Here is a 19711-nt window from a genome sequence, read left to right on the forward strand (position 1 = left end):
AATCCTAAGAATTCTCATTACAAGGGAGAACTTTTTTCTTCTTTTTCCATTTCTTTTTATGCGCCTATGAGAAGGTGGGTGTTAACTAAACTTACGATGGTAATCAAACCTTTATGCTGTATACCTGACCTCACACCATGATGCATGTTAATTATATCTCAATAAAACCGGAACGGCTTTAATAACAGTAAAACATTGAAATTGTTGCCGACACACGCAAAGTTGCTGAGAAGCCCGAGGAAAAGATCTACCCCAACAGCAATGGGCACCTCTCGAGGTCAGACGGCCGGCCACCTGAAATGCAGTTCCTCGCTGAGAGAAACGAGTACTTTTTGGAGAAAGGACTGAGTCCAGGTCTGGGGCCAAAAACATAGATAACCTGGGATATCTTTTAACACCTAGTAGCACAGAAGCTGTCCACGACTGCCAGGGTCACGTCCAAAGGACCAGGGACCAAGGCGAAGTGCCTGCCTCAGTCCGAAGCCGAAAGAGTGAGCTTCGATGATGGTCATAACTGCAGCGGATTGAAACCTGTGCCATGTGTTCAAATCCGCGACTTCATAAAGTTATTACCAAAAAAGGGATCGCATCGGGAAGATGACAGGGTAAGAGTTCATTATCTTGAAAACTGGGGGCCAAAGGGGAAGATTCCAGCATCATCCTCCCTTTCCTACGCGAACTGCCCCGCCAGGGGACCAAGAGTGGATGAGGGGTAGTTCGTGTCTCTTTAAAATTACATGAAAAAAAAACAACAAAACCCATGGAATTAGAGTATCACCACTTAATTAACCCTGGTAATTCAACAGATGAAGGCCTCAGGCTTTCGGTCTGCCGCCGTGAGGAAGAGAAGGGCACCTTCTCATTCAGCGCCTCCTGCGGTCCGGCCAAAGGGAGCCGCCTGCCGTCCGGTCCGGGCTCTGGGTCCAGCTGTGAGTTTTCAGGAAATCCAGGGACAGATTACATGATATCCTAAGAGCAATAGGCGACATCCAGACTGTGGGAAATTGGTCAAAGTTCTCTCCACAGATAAACCATAGGAAGCAAAAGGGATGTTGAGAAATCTAAGGATTAAAAGAGACTTGAGAGAAAATTTACAGTTTTTAAAATGTAAGCCTATGGTTACGCCAGAATGAGAAGTAGATAGTTGGTTTCTGGCATGAAGCTGCCGAGACCTTTGGTGTCCCCTGAGTGCGAGGAGACTCAGGCAGGCTAATCTGGAGGAGGGGTCCCTAGACAGATTCGGGAGGGGGGCTGGTTGCCTAGAAACCAGCCATGTGATCAGAGGGTTGCAACTTTCATCAACCTCCAGGGAGGGCAAGGGGCTGGACACTGGGTTCCTCGCCAATGGCCAGTGGCTTCGTCACTGCTGCCTACCTAACAGGACCTCTCTCCGCCCGGATTGCTGGGGTCTGGGGAGCGCTGGGGGCGGTGAGCACATCCAGGTGCCAGGAGGAAGGTGCGTCCAGGCTCCGAGGGGACAGGAGCTCCTGAGTGCGGACCCGCCCACGCCTCTCCCTCTGCACCTGCTCCTCTGGCTGTGCGGTTGACTCCTTCCTCCTAGCCTGCGCGAGGAACAGGCAGAGGGCCCCAGGCGGGTCCCTGAGTTCCGCGAGCCGGGGAAGCCAGCGCCCCTGAGGAGGGGTCTGTGGGGACGCCCGAACTGCAGCCGAATCGGACAGAGTGTGGGGAACCTGGGGACCCACTCCTTGTGAGGAACATCTGAAACGAGGGGGCGGCCTTGCGGGGCTCAGCCCCGACCTTGCGGGGTCCGGCGGTAACTCTGGGCAGTTAGTGTCAGGACTGAACTGAATTGGAGGACACGCAGCGGGGCTTGGGGAGTTCGAGAATTGCTCGATGTGGGAAATGCACACTTTGGGTGTTCGAGATGTTGTGAGTAGAAAAATAGTTGCCTTTAATAGTGGACAGGGGAGCACGTTTGAGTGATAAAAATCCATTTAAAAAAGCACAAGAAAGTTATTACTACAGGAGTCAAGCCCTGGCTGGTGTGGTTCAGTGGACTGAGTCCCAGCCTGCGAACCGGAAAGTCTCCAGTCTCATTCCCAGTCAGGGCAGGCGCCTGGGGTGCGGGCCAGGCCTCCAGGTTGGGGCGTGCGAGAGGCAACTGGTCGATGTCTGTCTCGCACATGGCACATCGATGTTTCTCTCCTCTTCCTCCCTCCCTCCCCCTCCCTCTAAAAATAAATAAAAGCTCTAAAAAACCAAAAAAAGTCAGGATAATGGTTGCTCCTGAGACCAGGGGAGGGGCCCTGACTGGACCAGGGGCTCGTGACCTGGGAGGGTCCTCTGGGGAGGTCGGCCAAGCTCTGTCTCTTCCCCTGACCCTGTGACAGCGTTTGCCTGGGACCAATTCGCTCAGCCATATCTTTGATTTGTGCAGTTTTCTGTATTTGCGATTTATTTTTCAATAAAAAGATTTTTAAAATCGAAAGCAAAGGTCTCCCCCACGAGGACAATATCTTTTTTGAAACCTAAAACCCGCTTTGTCTGGTGTTCTCGTCTATACACCAGGAAGTAACCATTTCTGTAAAACAAAGACGTGGTTAAAGCCTCTCTAGGAACCCGTCTCTAGTACCAGAATGGACACAAAACTGCCCTCCAGCTCCCTTCCCCCAGGCTGGCTCTGACCCGTCTAGTCTGCAGAATGGAGAAATGCACCTATACAATCCTCCTTTCAGCAGAGGATTAAGTCATGCTTCTTCAGTAGAACCAAGATACACTTCTCTATTATCTGCTTGAGAGTAACAACAGAGAGACAGTCTGAGATGCTGTCATTTCCTTAGAAAAGTGTAGCCCTGTTTGGTCATGTACGGTCACCCGTGTCAGATGGGGCTTGGGCTGGAGGGCTCCCTGCCTCAGACACTGGAGTGGATCTAAGCAGGTGGGTGCACGGAGGCCACGCCGGAGATGCCTCGCCCTGCCCAAGCTTCCTCCCGTGCCCTTAGGTGGGATGCCGGGGAAGGAGGGAAGAAACAAAATGGAGCGAGTATGGCCGTGCTGACAAGACCACTGAAGTCAGAGTGGGCGGGCACGGGAGGGATCGATTTCACGTGGCTGTGACTAGTCTGAGGACCTAGTCTTTTGAACTTTTCCGTTACGCATCTGTTATGCATCGGGGATGTATGTCCGAGACAACCCGAAGAGCTCAGGCAAGCACAGGCCGCCGTCCAGAGCACCGGGCATCTGTGAGGCTAAGGACCCAGGACCGAGTCTTCCCACAAACACGCCTTTTACTACAAATGCTCTCTACTTTTTTTCTGTGGAACACTCTGGGTATCGCCTGGCTGCTTCCGGCACTGCAAGTCGCTTAAGACCTTGAATTAAACTTTGCCATTTAATTCTAGTGAAGCTTCCGGATTCACTTAGGCTCGGTCAGCAATACTGCCCTTGCGCCTGCTTTTGAGGTCCCAGAGCGAGGGATTGAGCGAGTGCAGCCACCAGACCCTTCAGAACGGTGGGTCTTGACCTTTGACGCCTGAACCCCAGTACTGAGATCAAAGACATCCCTATGCAGAGTTCGAGGAAAAGAGAAGCAAGAGGAAGGCACCGCCTTGCCCTAACCGCTTCTCCAGCAGCGGGGGAGCCCCGGGCTGCGGGTTTGCATCCTTGGGAAACCCCACTCAAGCACTGCTGTTCCCGTAGAACTTCCCCATTCCTATTTTTACTTGCAGAAAGAAAAGAAGAAATCAAGGGTTCCCCAAATACAAATACATCAAGAGCACCTGTTTCTTGAAAGAGTTTATCCCACTGATTAATGAAGATGATGATGATGATGATGGTGATAAACAGAATCTACTTCAGAAGATGAGAATCTCTTTGAAAGCCAGAATAGGAATCCAGAATAGGAATTCTGTGTCTACTGCAGTTATGCTACAATGGCGCGAGTGTGGAGTTTTAATTTTTCATAACATCACAAAAGCTGGCAGGTCAACCCTGGAAGAGTCCACGGGTCTTCGTATGTCAGGGTCCGAGTCCGGGGAGGGAAGAGGCGGAAAGGAGTCTCCCCCGCGCCCAGCCACAGCCCCCCTTTCCCTGGCCTCCCGCCTGCCGCCACGTCCGAGAGGGAGCCAGGGCCGAGGAGGGCTCCGGGACTGCTTCCTTTGTGTTTTCACCTCACACCCAGAGTTCTTAGACCGCTCAGGGGCCGGCCGGGCCCTGGGCAAGCTCTGCTCCTGCCTGCGGGCTGCCCCCTCCTGGTCTTGCCCTTCCCATCCCGCGGAACGGCTTTCTAAGGCAAGTCTCACCCACGACTGCACTCCCTGCTGAAAACTGTCCCTGGCCCTGCGTGCTCACCAGACAGACTCCTCATGACTCCGCCCAGCCTCCGAGGCTTTTTGGGAGCATGTCCCTCAGCCACCAGTGTGCCCCCAGACCCGCAAGTTGCCTGGCAGGCAGCGGGTGTGCCACGCACACTCCCCACCCTGAGCTGAGCCCCTGGGCCCCTGGGCCCCTCCCCAGAGGCCCCTTCCCCCTCGCCTACGGTCCTGGCCCTGGGGCGACAGCCGAGCAGAGGCAGTGTGCCCGCCCGCCTGCACCTGGCGGCGGCCCCCGCCCCAGCGGTTCTCTCCTGCTCTGGGCGGCCTGGCAGGGCCTGAGTCGGGGCCGGGAGCAGAGAGGGCTTGTTGGTGACAGTGTCTGTGCGTCTCAGCCTCGCTCTCTCCCAGGCAGAGTGTCTGGGCGGGGGCCTTTCATGGTGCCGAGGTTCCGGTGGTTTGGGATTGGTCCCATCCCCCTCTGTCACTCACATACCACCGCGTGGGCCCGGTCGCTTGGTCCCAGGCTGCTGGTCCCCAGGCTGGGGACAAGAGCTCATTCTCTCGGGCCCCGCACGTGTGCACGGCTCCTGCGGACGCGGCTCCCGGGGGCGGGGAGTCACCCCCCGCGGGCTCCCCCGCAGCTCCCACCCCACTGCCCACAGTGGCTGGCGGGCGCTGCCCACTCCCGCACGCCAGGCAGCGCCCTGCAGGCTTGCCACGGTCACCCGCAAACCGGAGGCTGTAATTACACGGGACGATGCAAGAGCTCAGGGAGGGCTGTCTGTCTGGGTCATCAGTGCTCTGTCAGCCCCCTATTAGCCCCACGCGCAGGTGCAATGTGGATAAAATGCATAAGGCTCCCTCCCAACCTCGGGGGCAGACACAGAAAACCACGGGACCAGGTAAGTGCCCTCCCTGAGGGAAGGGCTTCTGGGAGGACCCCAGAGGGAGGGACCGATGGCCTGGGGTGTGGGAAAGGTCACGTGGCTGAACTCGACCCTTGCTGGGGGGGTATTAGCATTGGCCAGAGGGGAAATGGTGGGGCAGGTAGAGCTGGGGCCTGGGGAGAGGTCGGGTGTTCTCAGGGGCGGCACCTGAAAAGTCAGGAGTGGCCGCAGACCCGTGGAGGCCCTCAGAGCACCTGCTTAGCCTGGTGGGCTGGGCGGGTGCCTGTGTGCGTGAGCAGGGAGCCCGGAGACATAGCCTTGGCCTGCGGGCAGCTAGTGGGGTGGGGGGGCCCCGGACCCAGCCTCCTGGCTGCCCCGCGGGGCCGCTGATTGCTACCTCCAGGCCCTCTGAACGTCACTCCAAAGACGGGCCACTGCAGCCTAATGTCCCTTCGAGAGGCCAGGCGTGTCCACCCAGTCTAAGGGCCTGGCCAAGGGGGCCGTGGCGAGGTCTGGGGCGTGAGCGCCCCTCCCCTCCGACGTGAGCCTTCCTGGGGCTGCGGGGTCCGGGGCACGGGCCCCGAGGGGCGCTGGCCCCTGGGGAATGGATCCCGGAGGCCTGGGCCGCGCCCCGTGTCCCTGCCTGCCCCCTCCTCGGCAGGGTGGGTGCGAGAAGGCCGCCTGCCCTGCCCACTGTGTCGACGGGCTGTCGGTGAAAAGTCTGGGCGCTGACGTTCCAGTGACTGGGTTCAAACTGTTATTTTTTCCCCTTTGGTCAGCATTTCAGGAAGATGAGCAGGCGGACCCCCCTGGAGAACAGCCGTGCGGCCGCAGCCTGGCTGTCTAAGTCATTCGCGGTACCTCGCAACGTCCCTGGTACACACGGCCGAACACGCGGAGGAACACGTCAACCTATCGAAGGTAGAGAAGATGTCCCTTCTTCTACCTACCACTGCTGACCAGTTTAAGAAGAAATCAATTGAGTTACAAAAACTGGTGATGGAATAAATGAAGGCTGATGATTGATTTTGTGGAGCGGGTACAACACACACACACACACACACGCACGCACACGATACTGAACAGGTTATTGGAGGGTCAGGTCACTCTGTGAGTGAAGCTGGGGCGGAGATGCTGAGATATGCTCTTGCTATCATTTGAGGGCTAATCAACAAAGGGCTGGGAGGAGGGAGGTGCCCAGAAGGCTGTGGGCTGGCCGTGGGGAGCCCGGAAAGGGCAGGAAACCGCTGTCCGACACCGGCCTCGGCACGCCCACTGCCCAAGCCGCCAGGCAGTCCCTTCCAGAGCGCCTGAGTCATCCCACCCAAAAACGGTCTCGGGAGGACACCCGAGAGGAGAGAGCCTGCCCGCATCCGACACATCTCAAACAAACCCAAAGCTAAACAAATCACAGCTCCTCACACACTGACGTCTTCACAATCAGCAGCGCAAAGGGACCCTCCGGATGGCCGAGCTCTCTCGGGACAAGGACCAGGCCGCTAGGGACAGCCCTCGGGGGCACACGGTGGCTCTCAAACAATCAGACGCTTTCTTTACGTCTTTTACTTTTCTTGCTCTATGAAGATAACGTGATTATGGTTTATTTTGCAGTCTGAAACCAGGGAGGGTATGTTTCCAGGGATGGTTTTCCTCTGTACTTTGCTAAATCCTTTTTGTCATCATTAATGGTGTTCTGGTCATTTTTAAAATAAACGCATCGGCAAGCTTTCCTTTCATGTGTGACTTTCCTCAGACCCCGTCACCACCCTTTGCGCTTTCCCCCAACGCGGAGGGACCGAGTCCTCCTCTCCCGCGGCCCCCTCCTGGGCCTGCAGACAGCTGTCTCCCCCCAGCGTCTCCCGTGGCCGTCCCTCTGCGGGACAGGGTTCAATCTCATCTGCTGGGAACTCTCACAGAGAACCTTTACTCGCCCCGTGTCCTCATCTGTGAAGTAGGGCGCCCACAGGCCGGGTGAGGGTGGAAGGGCTCTGCGTTCGCCGGCATGTTCTCTGTAGACCAGCTCTGATTACGCTGGAAAGGACTCCCCACATTCGCCCTTCCATTGGGCAGCGCATCTTCCTTCCGCCCCCAGGGGAGCTCCCCCAGCAGGAGGCCGGCGGGCTGGTCCCTCGGCCTGGAGCTCTGGGCTCTCCCCGCTCCGGCCTGGATCCCAATCCCCTGTCCAGGCCCGGAGCTCTTTCCCGGCCCGGCCATTTCTCATGCCCTTCCTTCTGCCTGCAGTGACCTGGCACGGTCACGTTTTACCTTCTCCCCCAGACTGTCACCTCTTCGTCTGCGTCCCCTGATTCTTCCAGGTGGGGCTCAGTGGCTTTCTTCGGGACTCCCCTGTGCCCCCAGAGGGCTGTGTGTGGGAGCCCGGCAACGGACGCCCGGAGCCTGCCCACAGGGGCCCTCCGCAGCTTGGCTGGCGGGCCGAGGAGGAACCTCAGGGCCAGGAGCAGCTGCAGGGCCCAGAAGAGGAAGTGCTGCCTCTGCAGCTGGCACCTTCCGATGGCAACAGCAAGGCCCTGGAGCAGGGCCGGCCTGCGGCGCTGCGGCCCACACCCTGGCCCTGGCTTTGGAGGCGGCTCTGGGTGAGGCTGCAGGGCAGTGGGGGACCCCAGCGGCCCCGCGCAGGAGCCTGCGAGAAGCCAGGGCGGAGACATGGACGCCTCCCGGCCTGGAGCTGGGAGCCTGAGGTCCGGCGTCGGCGGCCGGTTTCTCCAAGGCCTCCCCTCACGGCCGCCGCCGGGCCATCCCTCCCTGTGCGCGCGTCCCTGGTGTCTCTGTGTGAGCCCAAAGCTCCCGCTCCCAGAGTGACACCAGGCAGATGGGATCAAGTCACCCTGAAGGCCTCGCTTTCCCTTTTACCCCTCCTTCAAGGTCCTATTTCCCAATACAGCCACATTGCGAAGTGCTTGGGGTTCGTGTTCAACATATGAATTTTGGGGGGCCACAATTCAGCACATAAGAGTGGGTCCCCAAAGACAACCAGGATGGTGCTGGCCAAAGAAAGAGAAGCAGGGAGGAGCGGACAGACAAATCTAACAGGTGCCCCCTGATTTCCTGACCGCCACGTCACCCAGCCCCCGTGCACCCATGCCCCGTGCCCAGAGCAGGGAGCGCTTTCGGGACCAGAGACAGGAAGGGCCCATCTGAGTAAGTCTGAAGGGAGGAGGCTGCGAGACTCCCAGAGCTCCCCAGGTGGAAGGAGGAAGCTCAGCGATGTCCCGCACCAGCCCGCACGGCTCCCCGCGGCAGTGCCAGCCCTGGGCACGCGCAGTGCTCCGCCGGCCGGGCCTCCGTCTCTTTCCCTGTTCTTCTCCGCCTCTTGGGGCCCAGGGAGCAGAGCCATGACGCTCTTTCTCTCACATGCCGCTGTCCCTGTTATTTCTGCACGTGGATTTTACTGCAGGTTACTGTGTTCTCCTGCGTCTCTGCTGCCTTTGCGTCTTTCGGATTGGATGCCAGACATTGTGACTTTGCACGTTGGATGCAGGATTCATTGTATTTTTCTAAATACGCTTACACTCTGCCCCGGCCTGCTAAGTTACTTGGGCCATTTCATTCTTCAACCTTGCTTTTTTGCTTTATCACGGGCCAGAGCAGCCTTAGCTTAGAACACAGAAGCCCCCCCGAGGAAGGTGGGAGCGTTGGGAAGACGCTGCCTATCCCATGCTGCCCTGCGGTCTTCCCACCTGGGCTGGCGGGAACGTTACTGGGTAAACCCTAGGACTTACGTGGGGCCTGGATGTTCCAGGGTTCTTTCTGCAGCCAGCCCGCGGTGGGCCTTCCGCAGGTGGGCACTGGCCTGGACTCACCTCGTTTCCCTCTCACATGCTCCGGTCAGGATCAAGGGCTCCGGACAGACCCCTGCAGGTCTCAGGTGCTCTCCCTGTGTGCGCACACCCTGCTGCTGGCTTCCCTGACCTGCAGGTCCGAGCAGCCTCGGCCTCTCTAAACTCCAACGTCTGTCTCCGCTCAGTGAGACCCCAGGCTGAGGTGAACTCCCCTTCCTGTGTTGCAGCTCAGATGCCACCTCCAGGAAGCCAGCCAGGCAACCGACCAGAGAGCTCACTTCATTCACTTCCTGTCTTTCAGGGATCTCAGTTCTATATTGCCTGATGCCTGATATCTAAGAATCATTGTTTTTTCTGGAGCCCCTGCCCTTGTTAAGCTCTGCTAACCATTATTCTTGTTACTATTTAGATTTTATTTATTTTTAGGGAGAGGGGAAGAGAGGGAGAAAGAGAAGGAGAGACATATGGATGTGTGAGAGAAACAGCCATCAATAGGATGCCTCTCGCCTGCCCCCAGCCAGGGACCTGGCCTGAAACCCAGGCATGTGCCCCGACTGGGAGTCGAACCTGTGACCTTTCAGTTTGCAGGATGATGCTCAAGCCCCTGAGCCACACCAGTCAGGGTTCATTATTTTATTAAATCTTCACGACGCCCTAGAAGCCATGTGCTTTTTAATAACACGGAAGCTTAGCGCCAGCAGGTAACTTGCTCAGTCAGACAGCTGCCAGCATCCTGGCCGCATGTCCAGCTGATCCCACAAAGGGCTACCCAGCGCTGCCTGAGGACCCTGAGGCCTGGGCGTGGGAGTTGAGGGCATCATGTCTCCAGGGGCAGGCCCTCGCAGGCCTTGCCGCCCAGCCCCTGGGCTTCTTTAACGTCAGGGGCTCCGCCTGTGGCGGGCATCCGGGTCCCGGGTCCCCGAGCTCATTCCCTTGTGTCCTCAGGGTGGGAGGGACCGCTTGGTCTGCGCGACAGTCACAGCCACACTCACCTGCTGGCACGCTGGCGCAGCGGGCGGCATCCTCTGCTGAGCTCGGCGTTCGCTCAGCGGAGCTGGTTGAAGTTTAACAGCCAGGGTCTGCCTGCCCAGTAAGCTTTGCGGGGACTGCTGGGCAGAGCACCTGCGAGGTGAGGCGGGGCCTGGGCCGCCAAGTGGAGCAGAGCCGGGCCAGGCGAGGCTGCTGCTCCCCATGCGGGTTTTTAAGCTTCACGCCCTTCTTTCTGCCACTTTCACTTTATTTTATAAAAGATTTCACACACACACACACACACACACACACACACACAGATGCAGCATTCACAGACCTATCGATTAGACTGAACAGTTTTGCTTCATCTTTATTTTTTTCTACAGTATTTTAAAGTGAATGACAAACGCAGCGACTGCTCACTTCCAACCACTTCAACACGCTTCTCTAAAATATAAGGACTTTTTTTTTTGATGTAACCACAGTAATCCTATTATCACACCTAACAAAATAAATAATACCGTTCAAAAATATTTAAAGCCCCTCTTGTCCTGAGCATCTTTACGAGCTAGTTTGTTGGAGGAGGTATCCGGTCAAGGACCAGGCACTGCATTTGAACGTTATGTTTCTTACGTCTTTAAAGATCTTACGCATTTCTCATCCACTCATTCTTTTCCAGTCACACTGACTTGTTGACAGCCAGCATCCTAGAGAACATCCCATCTTCCAGCTTTTTCACGTTTATTCTTTGAGAGAGAGAGAGAGAGAGATTTGTTGTTCCACCTAGTTGTGCGCCCATTGGTCGTTTCTGGGTTCTTGCGTGGGCCCTGACCAGGGACCGAAGCGGCCGCCTCGGTGTGTCGGGAGGCTGATCTGACAGCGGAGCTCCTCGGCCAGGGCCCCGCCTTCCCGCTCGGGCTGGCTGCATTTCTTGTGGTGTCATTTAGCTTGTTCCTCAATCCCTTCTCGCTCCCATCAGCCGAGAGTCAGGCGGGAAGTTCTGATTCTACATTTTGTGCTGCGTGCCATGGTGCGCTGCGACCGCGCGCCTGGCCTCCTCCTACGATGCCAAGATTTGCCACTGGATCGAACGGCAGCGACTGGATGCTCTGCTGTGGGACCCTGGCCCTTCCCACTCAGGTGACAAGCAGTCGGCTCGCACCCCTTTTGGAAGTCTGTGACGTGGCCGCACCCCGTCCCACTCGCCTCCCTGGCCGCCCCGCCCCCGCGGACACGCCCCCACCACCCACATTAACTCTGCCTTTTCCTAGTGCCACCAGGCAAGAGGTGGCTGAGTTTACCTCCTGAATTTGTAGTGTCAAGATGGACATTTTTTTCCAAGTTAAAAAATAAATTGAATTCGATTTTCAAAATTGTGAACCGTAATATCGATGGTGCTTTTTCACGGGCTTGGGCCATGTCACGCCAGGAAGCCCGGGACAGACCTGAGCCCTGCACCAGGGAGGCGTGGCTGAGATCTGTGGCCCGTGGTGATCAACTCAGGAGTTAAAAATGCCAACTGGCCACCGCCCCACAGGGCTCCTGGAGCCCAAGCTGGAGGCTGTCCTGAGCTCATGCAGCCCTGGGGCCAGGGGCCTCAGCCACGGACTCGGACTCGCTTTAGAGCTGCAAGATGACACCAGGGCCAGAGAAAGCCGGGGATACCCACGAACCAATCGCAGGGACTGCAGCCCCACGTACCACCTCTCGGCCAAGACCGGGCACACCATGTGGTAATGGGACGAAAACCTCACTCTGCCACACACGCAGTCCCTGGCCCATCTGGCATTACAAAATTCTGATTTAGAAGTGTGCTTACATGACAGTCTTACAAATGTACACAAATCCCACAACACATATTAATCCCTTCAGCACAGTAGCTTCATCAGCGGGGAAGTGGTCACTGTTCCAGAAACTGTGAGCTCGAGGCTCTCAGGAAACCTGGAGGCAGGGCCACGTGAGGAGGCCGGCCGTAGTGCGTGTCTTACCTGTGCGGTCGCGTCTTCCCCTGCGGTCCTCGAAGAGCCCCAGAGGCTGGTACTATGAGCCCTCGTTTGTAGGAATATCAGAGCCTGAGGTCTGGAAACAGAAGAACGTCCAGAAACCAAAGGCGAGGGTCGTGCAGTGGGCTGTGGCGAGGCCAGGTCCCTCCGGTGGGTGTGACTGTCCAGCCCTGGGTCTTCCCACTGTGCGTCTGTAACCATAGAACCAGGTCCAGAAGGTCCTGTCCCGTTTCTACGTAGATGCTGAGCTGCTTTTCAGAGACAACAGACTGTAGTCACAGGTCCTGCCGCCAAAGCATGCGCACAGCTGAGAACCTTGACGCGCAGCGGCACCCGGAACCAAGGGACCAGGACAGAACCGGAACTGGAACGCCGGAACCGCTTCAGAGGGAAGCGCCCCCTGTCCGGGAGGATCCAGTGCTGAAGCCTCTCGGGATAGATGGTCGAGTTCCAAGGTCCTCCAACGGAAAACCTGCCCCCAGCGTTTCCACAGACCTGTGCCCCGAACCCTGACAACCTGCTCTGAGCCCTGATGAGAGAGAGAGATCCGGGCCGTGCCGCCCACGAGCCGACTCAGCCTTTGTTAAATCGCTCTTTCTTTTCTCAAAAGCCGATGTCGTAGCATCAGCTTCGTTGCACGTCCAGGCAGCGAACTCTTGCGCGGTATCATAGCCACGCAAACAGGATGGAAACTGGGCGTAAAAGAGGAGGTGAGTACCACCAACACTTGTTTTCCATGTTTGCTTTGCAGAAGCTGAATTCCTAGCAGGACCTGGAAGGCCCGTCTACCGCAGGCTGGCTGTGCGCCCTGTTCCCGCCGTCCCCTGTGCTGTAGCCACGCTGGCTTAGCGTTCCTTGAAGGTCTGAGTTGCTCCCACCCCAGGGCCTTTGCACACCCTGTTCGCGCAGCTGTTCATCTAGCTGGTTTCTGCTTGTCCTGAAAGCCTGGCCTTGCACTGTTTGCTCGGGGAAGCCCGTCCTGACCCGCTGAGAGGTCAGGCCACCAGGCCCTGGCCTCGGAGCACCCCGCTTCTGTACGGCGCCTTCACAGTTGCTTGTCCTTCAAGGGCTCACCAGGCCGTGGCTCGGGGCCTGAGCCTCTGGCATTTTGATTGTCCACAACAGGCTCTGAGCCCCTGTGACTAGAGCCCAGGCCCCTCCCTCTGTGGGATGTAAGTTCCTTATCAGTAAGGCAAGGGCTGTCACTCAGTTCACTCTGTGGCTGATTGACAGCCAGCTCTCAAGTCACAGTTACCCAAGCGACAGGCAGTCTCTTCAGCAGAATGGTGGCCCACTCCACCTTCCCGGGCCCTCCCGGCCGCCCCCCAGCCCGCCCCCCAGCACCGTCCCTGCTCCACGGGGCCTTTCATCCTTTTTACCTTCCGTCCCCCGATCCTCGAAGGTTCCCAGGCCTACTGCCACTGTCCCCGGTTCTTGGTGTCAAGAGAGAGAAGACAGTGAATATTTCATGAAACCAAATTGATTCCATTTAATGGGCTGCCTTCATTCTGAGGCTCACTCCTTTCACCTTTCTGTTGTTTTTCAAAATCATGGTAAAAATACATAGGTGGGTGTGTGGTTTTGAGTTTTTCCTTGGAGAAAGCTCATGCCCCAGCGTTTTCCTGGTCTGAGAGCTGACCCCCTGGTGAAGGCCAGATTCCTACGGGGCCATGCAGTCTGTGCTAGGCCTGGCCGGAAGCTTCCTTTCCCAGCCAGCCCTCTTCCTCCTTCCTCTCTGCCTCTACTTCAGACACCCCAGAGGTTCTGCAAATACAGGGGGGCTGAGGCCTCTGGCCTTCCACACTCTAGCAAGCGTCGCCCCTTGTTCCCTGCCCAGGTATCCCGCTGAAGCACGAACAGCCTACCTACCCATCTGTTGTTACCTCCCCGCCCCCTAGCCTGGCTAGCTTGCTGCTCCTGGCACACGCAGGCACTGGGTAGGTGCTCAGTTAATGTTTGTCAAATGGATGAGCCACGTGCTAGGGAAGGCTCCTGCCAGGGGACCTCCCGGGATGCCTCTCCACGGAGGCGGGGCCTGAGTTGGGGACATTACATCGCCGGGCACCGGTCTAACTCCGTGCCCAGCCAACCACATGCTTCAAAAGTTGCCTAGAATCTCCCTGGCCCTCTCCCCGCGGGCTTGGCCCTCTCATTGCACAGCATAGTCCCCAGAAAGATTCGCTGAATCCAGGGGATCCTCCACCAATCATGGAAAGAAGACGTCCCTGCGGGGTGCTGGGGAGCTCCTTTGCCGGGGGGGGGGCGGGGGGCGGAGTTCGTGGGCCATGAACGTGGGGGACAGGGTTGGGGGCGCGCGGTGATATAGCTGGGTCCCCAGGGCACGGGGAGTTGTGCCCAAGTTGCGGGGCGGCGGCAGCGGCAGCGGCAGCTCGGGCGGCCGGGGTCCCGCGCGAGGGCGGGCGCGCAGCCCGGGGCCGTCCCGCCTCCCGCCGGCGCTCCCGGCCTTTCCCATCCGGCCCGCGACGCTCCGCCCGCCCCGTCCCACATGACACCGCCTCCGCCGCAAACTTTTTCCTCCCCATCCTGCCGCGGCCCGAAAGGAATGGAAAATGGCGGCCTAGGCGCCGAGTTTCCTGCCCGAGCAGCGGCGGCGGCGGTCCTGGGGCGCGCGGCCCGTGCGGCGCCATGACGCGCTGGGTGCCCACCAAGCGCGAGGAGAAATACGGCGTGGGTGAGCACGCGCCGACCTGCCGGCCGCCCTCGGCGGCGCGGCGCTCGCGGGCGGGGACGCGGCGGCGGGGCGCGGGCGGGGGCGCCGGGGGCCCGCGGCCGCGGCCGGGCGGCGCGGCGGGAGGAAGCGTGTCGGCCCCGCCCGCCCCGGTGCGCCCGGGCGCGGGGCACTGCCCACTCCGTCGCCGGGGCGCGCGCTGTTGCCGCGCCCCCGCGAGGGTCCGGGCGGGCCGGGCTGGGGTCGCGCGCGGTGGGGGGCGGGTTGTGCCACTTCCCGGGTGTCGCCTCCGACACCCAGGTCTCGGGCGAGCTCCCCGGTGTCGGAGCCCTCCGGCCGCCCGGGACCGCCCCCTAACTCGCAGGTCCCGCGCTGCCCGTGGCCGAAGCCTGCCTCTCGCTGGGCCCGGCCGGGAAGCCCGGGTCATTGTGTGCGTGCCTTTCGACTGTTTGGATGGAGTTGCGCTCAGCGTCCGGGGCTCCCGGAGGACAGTTTCAAGTTGCCGCCATCAAAGCGAAGACTTGTGCTGTTTCCCAGTGGGAAGCAGCATGCGCGACCCGGGCGGGCCGACGCAATCGCGCTGCCGCCCGCCACTTGGTGGCCCTGCCCGGCCAGCGCGGGACCCTCACAGAGAAGCGGCCAGGCGCTCCGGTGTCCCCCGGGCGGGAGGGAGCGCGTTAGGAAGGGCGGGACCTGTTTTGGCGGCTCCACGGCGCTTTGTCATTTCCTGAGGAGAGTAGAGGGGAGTCGGCTGCAAGTTTACATTCCGGACCCCAGCGTACATTCCAGAGAGCAACGCTTCTCTTAGTGGCAGCGCAAACAGACCCCAGCCCGGGGCACCCGCAGCCCGGTCGCCCGCATTCTGGCCTCTCCTGACTGGCCCGCCGGCCTCTGGGTGGGGGTGGCTGCCCCCGGTCTCTGTGTCATCTCCGCCGGTTTTCAGCCTCACTGTCCCACTTCCAGTTCGGCAACCCCCAGAAGTCTGACCACCTGCCCCTGCCTGACTCGTAAGGCCTTTGCGACCTCGGCCTGGCCTCCCCTGCCCGCCCGGTCGCATCCTCCGCCAGATCCCTGTCTTCACCTCTGAGCCTTTACAGTCCCGTCCCTACTCCAGGAATGTCTTGCCCAGCCCATTGTGTGTGCGGTTCAGTCCTGACCCTCTGACCTTGGGAAGCCCCCAAGGTGGCTCTAAGCCCCAGGTTGCTGTGACCTCAGTTGCTGATCTCCGCTAGGTGTCAGGGACATACCATAGGGCCAGCTTGGACAGTGGCGTGGAGACAGCCCTGAGACAGTCCTAGGTCACACTTGGCTTGTTCCACTTGTGGAGCGGGGGCGGGGGGCCTCCTTGCTCCAGGACCTTTATGGCTGGGCTTGCCCTCCACACTGTACAGACCAGGAAACAGCGGCTCAGACGCTGCACCAGGGCCAGCCGCAGGGGTGGGTGTCCTGGCTCTGGGAGCCGAGCCAGTAGGCGGCAGTGCCCTGTGCGCCTCTGGATGGGTTTGGTTCAGGGCACCTCCGGGGAGAAGCGCCCCCCTGAGTCTGCGTCCGATAGGGGAGGTTTGGGACAGAGATTCTGCTGGGGGTGGGTGTGGTGCGGTGAGCCTGCTGGGCTGATGTGTGTGAGGAGAGAGCTGGGTACACACCCATGGGGGACGCAGCACCTCCTGCGCCCCGAGAGGTGGAGGTGGAGGTGGGGGAGGAGGCGCTGGGGCTCGGGGACAGGCCGGAGGCAGGCCGAGGGGACGGGGGCAGTGCCAGCCCTCGCCCAGGGCCTGCCCTCCCTCCTGTCCCTGGGGCCCGTTGCGCAGAGGCGCACCCATGCTCACGCCGGGAGTCGTCACCACACCCTGGGCTCGAACCCTGACTTTGCCTCTGGGGTCCGGGCACGGCCCCCGTGGTGTTGGGCAGCGGGGGCGGGGGAGGGGCTCCTCTCTGGGGCACCACGTGTTCACACCATTTGATACCCTTCGTTGGCACTCACGGTGGCCTGCGTGGTGCCAGCGAGGACGCCCTAGGTGCGGACACCTGGAGAGTAGCTTGACTGTCCCTAGAGGCTCAAGGGGAAGGTTTGCACCTGGAGCGGGCAGGCTCCCCTCCCTGGGTGAGGTCAGAGCTGTGTGGCTCCCTGTGAAGTCTCACACCTTCTGGAAGCTTCACTGCTGCTCACTGTGGTGACTTAACATCGCAGCTTTGGCCAATACTGTGGTTTTAAGAAAACTCTGTGTTGGAAAGCTTCCAAAGAAAGCCTCATGGAAGGTTTTTCCGGGCAGTTCTAGGAAGGGTGTGAGGAACGGCTCTCAGGTGCGGGGGTTGGGGGTGGTAGGTGGTGGGCTGATCTGCTTAGTTGCACCAGGTGGAGAGGAGCCAGCTGACCTGTGTGGGAGCCAGCATAGCGTCCTGGGTCCTCGAAGGAGCTTTTAGTACCTAGAGGCCCTGCCAGGGAGGACCCCAGGCCTGGGACTCCCCAGTTTTGTGCAGAGGGGAGGGCAGGATGCCCCCTTGTCTGTGAGCTTGCGCTGGCCTCCAGGAGGGTGCTGACCCCGAACGCGTGAGTCCTGGATGCAGGGATTCAGCCCCATTTGCTAATCAGCTGTACCAGCCTAAGGGAAAATTACCGGCTGTCTCCCTTCCCAACCAGGGTGTTTTTGGAGGCTAATGACGGGGCTGTGCTGTCCCGGAGGGGCCGTGGTGGGTCTGTGCGTGGGCCACGCTTCCACTCTGGCCACTGGCTTGGCCGATGAATGAATCACGAGGGGAAAGAAAATGATAAAACTCCATCTCATTTGGAAGCATGAATCACAGCTCATTGTTTGCAAGTGCTTGGAATCTGTTAGAATTCATTGTCTGTAGATGAGACACTTCAGTCCTTTATTTATTTCGTCAAATCGGCAAAGGAGTGAATAGGTGATCTGTTGCTTCCTCTGCAAAGGCAGGAAATGCTGGCCCCCGTCCCTGCTGCCTCCGTCCCCCCCCCCCCGCCGCCCCACTCCCCGAACATTCCCATGGGGTTTGGTTGCCCCTGAGACTGACCAGCCTTTTCATTTCTCCACTTGGACTTGAGTTTGGAGGGTCAGTTTGTGGAGCTGGCTTCCTAACACAGGCATGAATATTGATCCAGCTGCCACATCGAGGGGTAGGGCCAGATGAACTTTTCCATCACCAACCCCCCGCCCCTGCCCGCACCCTGTCCCCAACTAGGCAGGGTCTTCTCTGCCGACAGAATAACACTCTGTTCCTCCGGCGAATCCTGTTCCTACGACTGGGCACAACTGGGCAGCATGCTCCCAGCCACACCGGAGGCTGGTGTGGGAGGCACAGCCCCAGCCGTCCATGCCCTGCCTGCTCCCCGGGACCTGCGACTGCGACGCGTGACATGGCCCAGGCACTGTGCAGCTGTGCTTAAGGTTCTGACCCTGGGATGCGGCCGTGCCCTTGCGTTGTTCACACGGGCCCCCGGCGCAGAGAACTTCTCCGGCTGGTCGGGGGAGGGACTCGGAAGGGAGGGCGGGCGCGTTGGGGAGGTTCTGCTCCGGGGAAGGGCTCAGGGCGCCGCTGCTGGCCCTGAGAGGTGGGGCGCACTTGCGAGGACCAGAGCGAGGCCCCCAGGAGCGCAGGCACCCCCAGCTGACAGCCAGCAAGGAAGTAGGCACCTCAGTGCCACCCTCACAGTTGGACTCTGCCAACACCCTGGAGACAGAGTCCTCCCAGGGCCCCCCGTGGGAACCCGGCCTGGTGACACCTTGACTCTCAGCCCCAGAGCCACCCGTGCCTGACCCGGAGAGGTGAGATAATAGGGGTGGTTTGAGGCTGCCCAGGGTGCAGTGGTTTGTTTAGGCAGCAGCAGCAAACAAACTGGGGCGTGCAGCGCCGAGCCCGGTTCTTTTTGGAGCTTTTAGCTTCGTCTGAAGCAGATGGGATGCAGGGGACCCGAGTGTGCGCGCCTCCTCTGGCCTCTTTCCGAGCGGAGCTGTCCGCCTGGTGCACGGACACCTTAATTCCCGGCCCTCATTCATTAAGTGACCCTTGAGCAAATGACGCACGTCCTCTTGGCTTCAGTTTTCTCGTCCGGACAGGGGCGCCGAGCCTGCCTCCTGCCGAAACCAGTGAGGGTCTACAGAGTGCTGCTTGATTAATTTTTAACTTAATGAAGCGCAGGTCAGAAATGTAGTGACAGGTGATTTCCTGTTCGGACTTAAGTCGTGGGCACCGAAAGGGCTTTTGTTCAAAAGTTGATTTCTTAATGGTGTGTTTTGCCGCTGTCTTTGGGGGAAGTGACGTTTGCCCAGTGTCGGGGAGCGTGACTTGAGCGTACTCAGGTTAGCTCTGAGCGATGCTAATTGGTAGGAATGGTGTAATGCCCAAATAAATTTGGGAGTGTGGGAGTTGCAGAGAGATCTCCTTTGTTATCTAGAGCAGCGAGCAAGCTGCTACTTTGGGGAAGAAAATTAGATTTGATTGTAAGTAAATATAAGTGCAGGCATTTTTGTTCACTGGAGTTGCAGAAAAACCAAATTAGGGCATATTATATTTCTTCAAACTTGATTTCACTTTGGAAACATTATAAAAATTTAAAATTTAGCATTGTGCCAACGTTTGCCTAGAATATCAGACATCTTATCAGGATTGTCTTAGTGTGACTGGTTCTTTCCCTTGTTCTCTGGTGACCCCGGAGGATGCAGGTAGCGGCAACGAGGAGAGAAGGCAGCGGGCGCCGAGTCCTTCACCGGGTGCGGCAGAGGATGCGTCCTGCCTGTGCCCAGCGCGGGGGCGCGCCCTCTCTCTGCTTCCCTCCCTTCTGATTTGCTCTCTAGCTTTGTTCTTAGGCATCGAGGGTCCAGAACCCTGGGGCTTGCACTCTGGCGGAAGGTCAGCAGCCCCTCAGAAGTTCAGGTCTCTCTCTTTTTTAACTTACCTTTGTGTTTTCAAGTAATTAGAGACCCGTGCAGTTGTAAGAAGTAATCCCGAGATCCGGTGTGCCCATTACCCGCTGACCCCAGGGTCACGTCTTGCAAACGGAGTACGATGTCGGGACCAGGACGCCGCCGGGGTCCTGATGGCGAGCATTTCCGTCACCCGAGGGCCCGTG

At 58.9% G+C, this 19711-nt stretch overlaps 1 protein-coding gene across 1 annotated transcript in view; it reads left to right on the top strand.

The window, feature by feature from the left end:
• Nucleotides 1–14473: 14473 nt before the first annotated feature.
• The window catches only part of DOCK1 (dedicator of cytokinesis 1), a 383329-nt gene continuing 378091 nt past the window's right edge, over nucleotides 14474–19711 (top strand). The window contains exon 1 of the mRNA XM_054581689.1: nucleotides 14474–14625. Coding sequence (XP_054437664.1) covers nucleotides 14580–14625 — 46 coding nt within the window. The 5' untranslated portion in view covers nucleotides 14474–14579. The remainder of the gene's footprint in view (nucleotides 14626–19711) is intronic.

The sequence above is a fragment of the Pteronotus mesoamericanus genome, unplaced genomic scaffold, assembly GCF_021234165.1.
Source record: "Pteronotus mesoamericanus isolate MK-2021 breed Mesoamerican mustached bat unplaced genomic scaffold, CSHL_Meso_final contig_657, whole genome shotgun sequence".
Classification (NCBI taxonomy): Eukaryota; Metazoa; Chordata; class Mammalia; order Chiroptera; family Mormoopidae; genus Pteronotus; species Pteronotus mesoamericanus.